The sequence below is a fragment of the Numenius arquata genome, chromosome 22 (genome assembly GCF_964106895.1).
Source record: "Numenius arquata chromosome 22, bNumArq3.hap1.1, whole genome shotgun sequence".
NCBI lineage: Eukaryota > Metazoa > Chordata > Aves > Charadriiformes > Scolopacidae > Numenius > Numenius arquata.
Window position 1 is genome coordinate 2,040,897 of NC_133597.1, and position 14,402 is coordinate 2,055,298.

Consider the following 14,402-nt stretch of genomic DNA (forward strand, 5'->3'; position numbering starts at 1 on the left):
GGGGCATAGGGCAGCGAACAGCTCTTTCTGCCTCACAGTAGGCAAAATCCACAGAGTTTGAGATAGAAAGCATTCTTACCAAAGCTGTGATAGTAGGAGGGTCTCATCTTATCCATTGGAGCAATGGAGCACAGCACTTTCGCTCCCTCTAACGTGTCACTGCAGTTTGACTTTTGTGGAGGGACCTGAATGATATTATACCTAGACCCTGGAAAGGAGAAAGGGTGTTCAACACCACTGAGACGTGAGACTGTCCACATTCATGAAACCAACGTCAAGCTATGCTCCTTTCTATTTCCCTAGAATACTAGGGAATATACCATGATCATAGCTAAACTGAGCAGAAAACAAAAAGCCAGTTATCGAGTCAATAAAACAATCAACAGAGGATTACTTAGCAAAAAAAAGAAGCTTGAAAGGAAGCAGAAGTATCTTCTCAGTCTAGTAGACTGCTGTCTAATTTTACTGTCTGTAAACATTCCTTATGTAACTTGACAGGATCAGGAAAATAATCAAGAAAATTCATAGCCTGTGCATCAAAGGAAATGAAAACTTTGAGCCTTGGTGATGACTGACATGCATTTAATAAATCTGAGCATATGGGCAGGGAAGAATGGCACATTTGAATAATAACCTGTAGTTTGGTCTCTCCAGTGGAAAACAGCGTGTGCTGCAAAGTTAGATATTGCTAAAGCCAAAAGGAAATGAAAACAGCAAGAATGAAAAATGATCAAAACTGGGCAACTGTTCAGTGAACTGGAACCAGCCTGAGGTATCATAATAAAGGGCAGTGGTTGTTTTCAAAGGCCTCAGGCACCTGAAAAAGAAGGCTTTCATGTAACTAATGGTGAATGCTAGCTCTGAGCAGCCATGTCGATATAACTAGATCCCAACTAGATGTAATGACTGTAGTTTTGGGAAAAAGAAAAATATCCCAGAAAATTCAGCTTTGCTGTAAGATAGCCAGGTCACTGTAATAAATTCCACCTTCTCTCCTATATAAACCCTTATGGTCCTTATCAAAAGCCAATATTGTAAGTGGAAAATGTGTGGCTAATTGACAAAATTGTTTGGATGAGGCTTCAATGCTGGATGGAACTTTAAAGTCATTCTCCTGTTTTCCATCAAAGCTTGGGAGAGGAAGAGAATATCTGTTGGATATTCACAGGCCAGAGTCAGAAGAATCTGAAAATAATTGCTGAGAGAAGTCATTTCTATTGGACAGATTGACACCCTGAAATAAGAACTAATCTTGTTTGCCATCATTTTGACACAAAGAGAATCAGCAATTTCAAGGTATCTTTAGGCACTGAAGTTTCTTCAACAACTGCTCCTTGAAGCGGCAGCAAGAAGCAGCCTGTACACCCTGCCCACAAGCCGGGCCTGGCCATGTTTAATCTTACCATGTTTCCCATAGGAATTGCCCATGTTGTATGTTGTCCCATCAGACTCATAATGAGGATGAGCAGTGGCCCCATTCACTGCAACAAATTTGCTCCAGTCTACCTGCAAATGCCAAAGATTTTCAGTCAGTATAGAAGTTTCCTGTTGCTCTGTAGCAAGCCACAGTCTTTCTAAATGTTGATTACATGAAAATCTGAGGAAGAATCGCTTGATGATTACGGCCCTAGTGTGGGACTTAAGCCTTCATTTTCAGCAATCTTTCTGAAATCCTTGAAAAGCAATGATGTTCCTCTCTGTGTTAGTCCTACCAGTAAAATGGTACTAATAACATTAGCCATTTCTCTGGGAGACACGAACGTTACTAATGGCAGGAAGTGCTGACACAGGGGAATGTTGCCAATATGAGCATTTTAGCTAGGACCACGTGTATATAACCACAGACAGATGTGCATGAAGAGACAGTCACTGCTCCAAAAATCCACCAAGTTTTTTGAAAGCACCCATAGCTAATTGACAGTCAGTGTTCATTCTCCTTGCAGAGAAAACAGTTTAGCTTCACTGTCTGCTGCTAGAAGGAACAGCTAGGGCAAAGCTACAATTGTGAGTACTATTGGATGTGGTTTGGGTTCAGACAGTGCAGGGGATGTGCTGGGAAGAACGTCTGAAAGAAAAAATTGGAGGAAGATCAATTCATGCATTGAAACATTAAAGCATAGAAGACATGCTTGTTTTCCAAAAGTTTAAAAAAATAGCTTTCATGTATCCAATCTGAGACCCTTTGGAAAACCCCAGTAGAAAAGAGCGTCATCGGAAGCTTAGAAAACCATGTCCTTTTAAGGCATCTCAAATTGGAGAGTTTAAATGTGAAATCATCCCTTCCATTTCTTCACTTAGCAAAAAAATAACTGTCTACATCTATAAAGCAGCTTAAGGGGAATTTTTTTTTTTAATGACAAGATGGGTCAGCAGAGCTGAACATTCAAACCAAAAATACCCACGCATCTTTTCGTCACTGCATTATGGTTTACAAAACAGATAAAATTGGAAATCGTCAAACTCTCTATTTCAATAAGGAAATGGCATCCTATACTTTATAAATAGAGTTTCTTCATGACTCACAACTAATCCTGTAGGAGGGAGGGACTCCTGGAATGCCTCCCTCAAGTTCTGAGGGTATGCTGAGTCTGGTATTTTATGGTATTAAATAGTCTATGGTAAAATGCAGGCACAGTAGTTAATGCTGGCTCAGGAAAGGCAGAATCCTTCCTCAGTTCTTCTCACAGTTGTCCAGCCCAGCAAATACCCAAATCCCCTGTAAGGGGTGCAGGCAGGAGGACATATAGCTTATGATGTCATTTCACAAGTCATATTCTTCTCTCAAATACAGCCATGCTCCTGTGAGATGATGCACTGAATATATAGGAAGGCTTCTACTCTGATTTTTTATTCATTTTCTAGCATGGGAGAAAACAAAGTGGCAGCTGAACTTTGACTTGACTTTACATTGACTTCACAACCCATTTGCAACAACGGTTTTACTCAAGACTTTGAAGGGCTGTTTTGGATTGTTTCAAGCTGCGGGCGTAAGAGGGAGATAAAGGGAATGGATAGGAAGAATAAAGAGAGAGGCAAGAATACAGATCTGAGATCAGTGATGTTAACTTCTTCCTGTATGCACTTTTATTCTTCACACACTGGTAGGTAGAGACAAGTCCAGACAAGTAACGAGTGGTCTGGAAGAATGCCAGCTGTACTCAAACGGAAATGAGTCTATATCTGTCTCTCCCCTTGCTTGCTAGAGTGGGCAGTGACTGAATCTTCACTCATGAGAGCTGTCTTATTGCTAAGTAGATTTTTCAGGGACCATGAAAAGATGCTTATGGCTATGGCCCAGAGCTGCACTGATCATTTCTTTCTGAATCTGGAATAAGCTAAACCCCTTACCCTATCTGCCCATACCTTTTCCTTCGTTTCAAGTGTTTCTGGGTCCACTTTGTACATGAAGATGTTCTCACTGCTGACATAATAATCTCCTTTATACACAACGTAGCTCACACTGGCATTGTCACTCGGTTCTGAAACAAAATCCCAGAGTTGTACACAGCTCTGTTTAAGCTCGCGTCACATTACAGCAAGTTAGACATGTTTAAACAAATAAACCCATTTGCAATGACACTAATCCCTCTGTGATTGATTAGAAATATCTCACTAATCTACAAAGGCACTCAGGAAACTGTCTGTACAGGTGAGTTCAGGATAAAAGGACAAGGACTGGCTCTTGTGGAAATCATAATCTTCATGCTTCCATATGCCCTTTGTTTCTGACCTTTTATTTCTTCATATCCCTCTCCCTTTCCTCCCTAGCCAAAGTCCTCTCCTATGACAGCCATATGAAGAATGCTATGTTTGATTTACAGTATTGGAAACAAGAGAGGCAAGGCTTGGGCTGAGGGGAGGGCCGGGACACTATTTGTGTGACAGGGCTTGGCCAGGGAATGCTTCTTGTATTCCCTTTCTCTTTAAAATGGAGTCAGGGAGATGCCTTTTGAGAGCTACACTTGCACAACAGCCAGAGCTGTTCTAGCTGCTCCTAGGGGAGCTGAGGCTCACTAGCCAGGTGGCTGAGAAGAGCTGAGGAAACAGCGATTCCCCAAACAGAACATTTTGTGTGATGAACACAGAGCCTGAAGCTGGTACAGGAAAAGTCCGGACAACAGATCTTCTTGTAGTGAGGAATAGTCTACATGTATGTAAAGAGTCAAATAGTCAAGGGCATGCAGGAACAATCTGCTGGAGCTTGGAAAAGAAGTTGAGGAATGTTGACAGTTCTGAAATTTATTGAGAGAGCTGGGGTGGGGAGTTGGGGACCTAGGCGTACCAATGAGGGAAGGTATGAGCACCTTTGAAGAGAACAGATGACATGGCAGGGCAGGATCTATCTCCTCAGGGAAGTTAAGAAGCAGAAGATGGGCGCACACATAAGTAACAAGTTGCAAACTTTAGAGATGTTCTTGTTTTAGTGGAAAGTACTTTGCTTGCATTTAAGCCTACTTCTTCTTGATATAGATAGAATACTATAGGTAATGGTACTTCCATTCCTGTGCAATACCGTCTCTCGCCCTACTCATATCATCTCCTGCATCTTAGTACAGGAAGGAAAGGATTAGCCCACTTACTTACCCTACAAGCTTAGCAAGGCAAGGTGTTCTAAGGGCAAAGCTGAGTTGCAGGTAGAATGGCAGATTGTAATGCTCATTTATCAGGACCACACAGGATGTTCTTTGGGGAAAGATTTCTGTTGGAAATTTGCAACAAACTCTGGAATTGAGTGAGCTGAAGTGGCACTAAAACATTAAACTGAATGTGCCTTTCCCAGCTAAGTCTGACACCAACTTGCATTTCTTTGTTATTGTTGCTGTTCATCTTCTAAGGTGACATCTTCTAAGAAAAACCTGGGCTCAGAATAGGCCTACCGGGCTTCCTCACATCTCCCGTTAAGCCCAACCACAAGTTCCCCAAGAAAACCTCAGAACATTTCTTATTTCTTAGAACCCTTCTTACGTGGCATCTCAAAGCGTGACATGAAGCGCCCAAAGACACTCTTGCATGGGTCTGGCATTGCCAGCGTCCCAAATTCTGAGACCACAATGCGGTTGTGCTGGCTGTTCATCAGGTAGGAACTGCTCTGCAGAAACTTGCTCCGGTATGTCACTGTGCCATTCTCCAACTGGAACTGATGCAACAGGGCCATGCCGTCAAACCAATGGTTAAATCTTCAAGAAGAGATAAATAAGAGAATAAAAGTTGGGAACTGTATAATGTTCTCTTATACTGTTCCCTCTTGCCTTTAGGTTTATTATTGTTTATAAAAAGCTAATGCCCAGACTCCATGAACGCTTAAACATGCATAGCCTTGTGATGAGTCTAGGAAAACAGTTGAATTGATTGAAACGAATCAAGTGTATTTGTAGCCGTGGGATCTGAAGTTAGACGCTGACTTTCAGTGAGATTTGGGCCCCCTACTTTACTTTTGAAAGTGGACCTGAGGTACTTCTGAAGATGCTATGTATAAGCTTTTGGGGGAAATTATCTATACCGGTAAACCAATCACTCTGCAGACTTCTGCATAGGGAATAGAAATTGTGCTTTACTGTACAACAAGAATAGAAATTATTACTGAAAGCCCAACCACACAAGAAGGAGCGTTTAGCTCTCAGCTGTTTGCAGGATGCTGTTCTCTCTGAAATGAGAAATCTCTGAGACGTTGAGAAAACATTATGGTCTGTCTCTGGAAATACAATAAGATGATCACCTTTGGCCTGTTGCTGCTATCAGCTTTGTGGGAGGAAGAGCTAGGTTTGTCAAGTAGCTAGAATGGCAGATTCCAAGCCAAAGGCAGTAGTTGCCTTCTTGATCTATTTTACTGTATTATTTTTAAAATGAAACAGATTTGCTTCAAAGCAACTCACACAATTTAGTGCAATCAACTTTACAAATCCTGCCCCAGATTTCAGAGTGCTCGTGGGAAGGACTTTTGTTAATGACAAAGGACTAGGAGTGTGGATGTTTTAATCCCCGGCTCTGTTCCCTCATTATATCATTCTGAGTAGGTCACAGCCTCTCTGTGACACAGCTTCTCCAACCTTAATAAGTTAACCATGCTCCTATTTTCAGAGCCCTCTGGGAGTTTCCAGATAAGAGAGCAACTGTTCTTAAAAGAACGATAACATAAGCATTTCTTCCTTGCCTTACTTAAAAGGAAACTACAAGACTTTTGGGGGAGTCCCCTTTAGGTTTAGGCAGAGCTCAGGCCAGAAACTCACCAAACCTGGACTTACTTGTCCTCGCCAAACTCAAACTTCCCAGGACCATTCCTCAGAAGATTGCCATTAATCCATTGGGGAATATGTCCTTTGATCTTCGCTGGGATGGGCTGAGGAGTCTCCTCTACGCTCTGGATTAAGGGCGAGATGCATTGCAAACCCTTGGGACTGTGGAAGGTGATTTGCTCTTTTGATGGGCTGGGCAGGAAATTCTTTAAACCTGCAGAGAAAACAGTGAGAACAAAAAGCAGGTAACTGAGATTTTCACTTGAATAAATAGACAATTGCTAGAACTTGAGTTTGGATGTCTAGGACGATAGCATTCAGTATACTGCAAGCAGCCAAGCTGTAGTGGATATTGAAACTAAAGCTGTGTTCCCATAATACCCCACAGATCCAGAGGGAGCAGAAAATCCAGGATTTAACTCTACTATAGTTAATCCGTTAGAGTCACCTGTTCTGCAGTCCAAAGGAGGTAATAAAATATGCAATGATAGGAAAGAAGAGAACTTTTCTTTTAATTAAAGAAGCTTATAGCTGAAATTTATTTCAATAACTAACTGAGAGCAAGTAACAGATGGATATTTATTATAAGAACCTATGAGGTTGCAAAAAAAAAAAATCTATTCCAAGGTGGGATGACACACAGAGTAATGTTGAGGGAGAGCTCTAAAAATAATCTCCCAGTGATTTCTGACAAGCAGTCTGCTGAACAAAGTGACAGAAAGGAACTAGTTCGACTGCTGCAGACTGAAGCCACAAGCAGAAAGATGTAATTAGGCACCTTGTAAAGCAGTACATGTTGCCTTTATACGACAAAAACAAAAGCAACTCGCTAGGAAGAACATCCCACAGAACAATCCAGAGGATTAGAGGAGTGCCACTGGCCCACTCCAGGCAATCCATAGCTTGTTACACAACAAATGTTATGAACATGATGTTAAAGAACCCAAAATCTTGGAATATAGGTTGTCAAATATAGGTTGCCATGATTTCTCTACACTGCACGTGGAAGACTGCTAAATTGGCATTATGTGTAATGCAGAAGACCAGAGGCTCATAGGCTGCTGAAAAGTGTACAGGTCAAGTCTTAAACTCACCAGTACTATCTGATTTCAGAAGCTCAAAAAGGCAATTGCTGGCATCCCCCCAGAAAAACGGAAGTCAGGAAGAACACAAATGAAACTGAGCTGAAATACATTTACAGGACAGGACAAAACAGATTAAACAGATTTACCTGGTAAGTAAATACGCAAGAGCAGAAAAGGATAATTTCTGATGGAGCCTCTTGTTTGAATGCAGTATCCCCCTTATTAGGTATAGTTATAGGACAAAAGCATCAAGAAAGCACGAACTCATTGGAATGCTGTGCGCTAACACCACACAGTTAGTTATTGGCTGCAGGAGCCTGGCTTGCAAAGCTTCAACACAAGGATTGTTTTAACAATCCATTTAGTTGCAGAGGTGGATTTACCTAGAAAGCACACAGACTTTCTTCCCAACGCTGTCACTTCCTCATCTAGCACAGGCTTCACGTCCACAGGTCAGTGGAGTGGCTTTGCTCCATTCTCACCATAAGACCATTGAGCCCTGAACTAAACTAGAACTGATGAAGATTTAGGTGTGTAAGCGGAACACTGATACAAAAGGACAGCACAGCATACAGACATCTATTCCTGAACCAGGTCTAGTACGGACAAGACCACACACTAAACAGAGTCCAGACTGATACTGGACTTCATTCTGATTTTTGAGGGAGCAATTTGTTCTGGTTATACTAGTCACTTTCACCACTAGCCTCGGTTCTTTAATCCAAGTGATTAAGTGAAGCTGCTGCGCAATTTACCTGTGAGCCTCTGAAACCATGTTTTCACAACTGCAGAGGAAATTTGCTATTTCAGACAGGAGAGTATCTGCAAAAGAGCTGAGTTGGTAGACAGCATTTTTCTAAGCTTGCTTCTTTAGAACAGCTACAGACAGAATGGGTGTTAGGCATGCGGGAAGGTAAATTGCAAGATCTCTTCAATGTAGTTCCCTGGCTTGGCAATCCTCAAATCCTTCTTTAGATCTCTAATATGGTAAGTCAGGTAGATAAAGAATTCAGACTGCAGGGCTAAAGCAATTAACCTCAAACCACCAACACCCTCTCCCTCTTAAAATTCAATTAAGTTCTGATTAAATCCTATATGAAGCACTCAACCTGATCCCAACACTACTGCTTGAGAGTATTTCCTTAGACATAATGTAGTAGAGTCTTTTCATATCAACCAACACCTGGCAGGTTTAGTGACTGCCATCAGTATTTGCAGAAACGCAGCTTTAGTAGGCCAAGCTAAAGTTTGTAAAGATGTAAAATATGCAGAAAAACCGAGAGCAATATGTCCCTAAGGAGTATTTTTGCATCCAAGCAGAAACAAATATGGCATGACCAAGGATAGCACTGCATAGAAACTTCCTGGAGAGCAGCATAATTACATCCAGGTATTTAAAAAGACAAACTTCACAAAAGAGCCTGAACAGGACTGGAAAAGACCTTCTGGGTCATCTCCTCCCAATTGCTGTCCCAGAAAGTGATATATGTGAACTCTGTCTTAAAAGTTACTATGTTTCCTGGCACTTAACCCCTCTTCAGAAGACTGCTCAGTGCCCAGATGTTCAGAAAAATCCTTTGAATTTACAGGAAGACTTTATTCATAGGACAGTTTGTCCCCTTTGTTCTTCTGTCAGCACTGTTATGTGGCTTTGGTAGTTCTCCCTCTCTTGTATTTAGAGCAATCATACCACTTCCTAAGCTAAGGAAGCCTAGGTTCTTTTAATTTTCACATGATCATCTTAGTAATCCTTCCTGAAATCTGATCTAGATAGAATTAATCTATTTGGAATTCATTTTCAGACAGTCTAGAAAGTGTCTGAGAGCAGGCTATATACAAGAATGTGTAAGTTAATACCCTGTCCTACCAGACCAGAGAGAAAGAAACAAGCATAGCAAGATAATGTACTATCTGTACTTCTGTGAGCCACTCAAATGAGCTGAAGATCCTCACAGCAATGCATGCAAAATGTAATCAAATCATCATACCCAAATGAGTCAAAACAGAAGTTTTCAGAAACACGACAAGTCATAGAATGGTTTAGGTTGGAAGTCATTCTTGGACAGTTTTGAAAAGCCAGGAGAATGGGAGGTGTGCATGAAGGAAGGGGTGTGGGGGGGATGACAAGAAACAGAAGAAAAAAAAAGCGATGACCTCCTCTCAGCTCTGCACAATACAAAAAGCTGTCTCTTATACTTGCGTTACGTAAACCGCCTCAGTATTGCAGATCACTGGTCTGATCTGGAAACAAGATGTTGTTAGGTGTTCCTTAGTGACCATCATCTACAAAGCAATACAGCATTTGAGAAACGCAAGGGTGGTTCGGTCGGTGTGTCAGATGGGTTCTTTGCAGAGAGTTTATGCAACCTTACCCTTCTTTTCTTTTTTTAGGCAATCATCATCTGTGCAAGGTACTGAGATTTCATCAGTAGCAACAGCAGCAAACAACACAGGCTAATTAGCATATGGAGCTAAGGCCAGAAGTGCAACTCATAACTCACTCCCCGCCATCAGCACAGAAAAGGCATGCATTCATTCAAAAAAAAAAAAAAAATCAAGCTGCTGCGATACATATGCAGGACAGTACAATACAGAATAAACACATCAAAGGAAATCGTTTTGTTGCTAATCTGTGAGTGACCATAGCTGTGTTTAAAAAAAAAAAATTATAAAAAACCAACCCAGCACAGCTGCACATCCTACACTTTTTCTCTATTAAAAGAAATAATAAATCTGAATAAAGCCTACTCTCCAACTTTAATCACAATTTAATACTAAAAACTGTTACATTTATCTGCACCTACTCTGAAATGCCCTGAGTAGATGCAACACAAACACTTCCTACTTGAATGTTCACGAGCAATTTTAATAAAGGTGTATCACCTTCAGATAAGAGCTCAGTCAAAGTTTCACTTATTGCAACATCTAGCTACCCAAGAAGATACCAATCTGCAAAAGACAGAAGACAGACTGGCTTTTAATGGTGAGCAACATGTAAATAAATACTGACTTTGCTCTACTGTTGCGACTATGCTCCAAGACAGAAGAACTTGACTAAGCAACAAATCAAAGGCACTACAGTCTCAATGGGGGGTACTGTATTTGCTTAAACATAATACTGAAAATCAACACAAGATTACAACCTGCCATCTCAAAAGTCTCATTTCTGGACTATAATTTCCATTTTACCTCAAACCTTTAAAAATAGGCCTAAAATCTAAACCTCCTTTGTCACATCAGAGCAGAGGCAGTGCCCAATACAGCACTGTAATTTTTCCTCTAATCTTTTCTAAAGATTGTAAGCAATTACAACAGAATTATCATAGGCTGGCACTGTTTGTTCATGTACTGTTTCCAGAGTTTCAAAGAGCAGTGTGCCATGTTTTCTCTGCCTGTCACAAACTGACATCCTAGCATTGAGTATTTATATCCAGAAACGGTGGAACCAAGGACAAGGATCTTGAAAAAGTTTCTGTACAGAAGCAGCTAGCCTGCCTGCTTTGGGTAGGATAGCAATAAATCAGACATTAAGTTTACTTAAACAGCAAGGGGTAGGACAGAAAATTTTAACAGTAGATGGAGGAAACAGAAGAGGTTTACTAGACGTAAAACTGAAATCACATTGGATATAGCAAATCCACTTTGATTTTGACCTACGTATTCAAATCCAACGCACAGGGACCACCACCGTTTGTCTCCACATGCAACTGCACGGTCTAATTGCTTCACTCAGAAGGACATCCAGGACCAGACTTGAGGGCAGACGTTAGTAAACAGAATGCTCACAGTTGGTATTCTTCAAGCAGGTAGGCTGATGCAAGAATTCCATTTTCCCTGAGGATCTATGCAAATTCAGAATAAGCATACAGCTGATCCTGCACCATAGAGGATTCCATACCAGTAAATCCTCTGGTACAAGATGTGGGCCACATTATGGTTCCTGTAGATCACAGACTGGAACAACAGGGCAAACAAACCCAACTTTTGCCATCCCCCCAACCCAAACTGAATTTGCTGTAGCTATTGATTTCTGCCATCCAGACTCTAGCCGTCACCCTCTGCCTTCCCCATGGTTGAACCCCTCAGCTCACCTGAGTGTCCCACACTGATTTCTGAACTGAAGTTGTTGCACTTGCCTTGTGTCTGCTGGGAAGTCCCCATACTTGACTCCTTGTTCCATCTAGCTTGTTGATTTCCCATTATGAAGGGCTCAGCCACCCACTTCCTTGCTAACAGGCAAAGAAGAACACAAAAGAAGTGACAGAAAACACAGGGAAAAAGAAACGGAGAAAAGGAGTGGAGAAAGGCTTGTCAAAAGCAGGTAAGGGAGAAAACAACTGTGAACTGTGCATACTCTTGCGTATGAAATATCCGTTGATTTCCAAAAGACACACGTAGAAATAGATTCTATACTTCAGGGGTGGTTTTTTTCTGACACGAAGAAAGTGTAATTTCTTTGTTAAATATTGATTTACACAATCAAGTCCTTGGAACGCTTATCGTAAAAAGGCACTATGAATAACTGTTCCTTTCCTATGAGCTAGGAAAATTTTGCCCATGTCACAGGAAACATATCAGACATAATAAATTTTATTCACACTTTTTTCTTTTATTATCACTTTTCACTCAAATGCCTTAACAAATAAGAGAGGCGTTTCTTTTTCATGATTCAACATTCTCACCTTTTAGCTAAATTGAGACAATTCTATATCAGCAAATTTTTCCACAAAGATCTTAGTAAAAATCCAGAATATTCAAAAATACATAGAAAATGAGGCAAGAAAATTTGCAGGCTTTTCATGTCACTCAGGTAATCAAGACAAGAAACACAGCTCTTTACGTTCCTGTGCAATTCAGCTTAAAAGCATAATGAAATAGGTAGAGTGCAAGAGAATTTAAATTTAGAGGAGAGCCCCAGTTTAAATAAGATTATACAGTTGTTGCAATCTGTTAGCATGTCAAAAGAACATAATAAATTTATGCACGTAGGATTTTTCCCAGCAAGAAGGTACCTTTTGACACCCCGACATGCAAACACCACAGGTTGTTTTAGGTAACATTCCCAATGCTAGACTTAGTATTTGGTGACTTAGTTTGCATTAATTACTCTGCCTCTGAATTTTCTGTCTTCTCTCTCACAGATGTACTTGATGACACACGCCTTACACCAATTTATTAGCAGATGCAGTGAAAAAGGACTGTTCCTAAATTTGTATCCATGGATGTGTTCTGCTGGCACAATAAGGCAGGTTTGAGAACTTTTCAGATTGCTGGGTAGCCCAGAAGCAATCCTTTGATTCTAAAGGAGAGGAAAACACCACCACCATCAAAAAGCAGAGATTCTGGTGAATTAAGTTATGGTCTTGATTGGTTCCTATTTTGTGATAACGTATCTCACTCTCTTAGGGGAGAAAAAAAAAAAAAAAGACAACGACAGCTCGAGCCGTGCAATGATGGCACAAATTGCAGAGTTCGGTGGTGATACAAAATCCCTTGGGGTACTTTCCTGCTTGTATGTTCAGATCAAAGCTTCAGTAATGTCGCTGCTCTGGACAAACCTCTCCATTTCACAGCCCGCTTCCACGTCTCACAGCAGGCTCCCTCGAAGAGAGAATCTGCTGCCTACTGGTTTTTCATCTCTAAACCATCAGTATCTGCTAGTAATCCGAGGGAATCTGTGCAATGCACTTGCCTCTCCTGTTTATCTTTTCAAATATAGAATAAATAATAGAGAATTTCTGGCTTCTAGTAAACCCTTCAAATTGCTTAGTTCCTAACTGCTGATCAATAGAAACGCAATCGCTCTACCGACCGGTGTCAGCAGCAGCTCTTAACAGCAACAGAAAACCCCTTTCCAAGATGATGTGATAGTAGGATTTGCTTGTTTATGCATTTTACCTGGAATGAATTGCATCAAAGAGCAGAGGAAATACCGCACATTAGCAAGCAGCAGGCTGATGGCAGACAAAAGGATTTTGGAAAACATATTCCGCTCGGAAGAAGGCATCAGATCGGAGATGGTCAGGCAAAGGTACCGGAGCCAGGACGATAGTGTGCAGCCAGCACTGATGGATCTGTTGGAGAGATCTGCTTGACATCATCATTTCAGAATAAGAGCCAGGAAAGTCTGCCCTAGCAGAGCAGGATGAGCCAGCCTGCCTGCCTGCCCTCCACTGCTACAGCCAGGCCAGACACTCACAGCGCTGCGGGGAGACCTGCGGGCAGCCCCAGCGCCTCGGCAGCCCTCAGACCCTCCCAGCAGCTGGGCCAGGTGAGTTGCTGAAGTGCTACCACAGCCAAAGCTTGCATTAACACTGCTGGAAAAAACGCTATATCCCTATTTGCCAACTGGAGCTGGAGAAACTGGAAGACAGGGGAGAAGAGATGTACCTGTGTAGCCAGGCTTCAAGGCCATTCTTTTAAAAATTCTCGTCACCTTGTCTTGTCTTTTTCACCTGTCAAAAATACTTTTCTTTGTTTTGTTTCAAAATCTGAGTAACCATTTTGCACCTCAAAGAACACCAAGGCTTTAGGAATATTGATTGCCACACCAGATTAGACCATCGAATCAGACAGGGAAGTACCAGTGACAGGCTGTGCTCTGCTGTTTCAAACTCAGATGGACCTTAGAAGGACCCTTTCCTTCAGGATGCTGAGAGGAAACACTTTGCAAGTGCACTGTGATGGCTGTTTGTTTCGTGTTATTAAGCAGCTCTTAAGCTGCCCTATCCCTTGAGAGAGAGAGTAAGGCAGCATACACAATACTCTGGGTAGCCCATTCCACCGTCCTTAACATGGGACAGATTATTACTCATCCTAAATCTTCTGCTGCAAATTAAGCTGATTTCTTCTTGTCCTTTCCACAAGACACAGTGAACACCTGACTACTGTCCTTTCTATAACTTATCTGTTACCACGCCTTCCCTCAGTTTGTGCTTTCTCTAAATTAAACAAGCTCGACTGCTTCAACCTTTCCTCACAGATCATGTTCTCTTCGCCCTTTATTATTCCTGTTTCACACCCTGCCCACTTTGTTGTTAATAAGCAAACCTATCCTCCAGCTGAGACCAAACTAGCACAGAGA

The 14,402-nt window shown here is 41.5% G+C and overlaps 1 protein-coding gene across 1 annotated transcript in view; it reads right to left on the reverse strand.

Moving 5' to 3' along the window:
- LOC141474482 (succinate dehydrogenase [ubiquinone] cytochrome b small subunit, mitochondrial) overlaps window positions 1-14,402 on the reverse strand; it is a 44,628-nt gene that overhangs the window by 6,357 nt on the left and 23,869 nt on the right. Inside the window, exons 3-7 of the mRNA XM_074162400.1 lie at window positions 6,243-6,447; window positions 4,966-5,177; window positions 3,364-3,479; window positions 1,404-1,506; window positions 80-208 (exon numbers count right to left, since the gene is read on the reverse strand). Coding sequence (XP_074018501.1) covers window positions 80-208; window positions 1,404-1,506; window positions 3,364-3,479; window positions 4,966-5,177; window positions 6,243-6,447 — 765 coding nt within the window. The remainder of the gene's footprint in view (window positions 1-79; window positions 209-1,403; window positions 1,507-3,363; window positions 3,480-4,965; window positions 5,178-6,242; window positions 6,448-14,402) is intronic.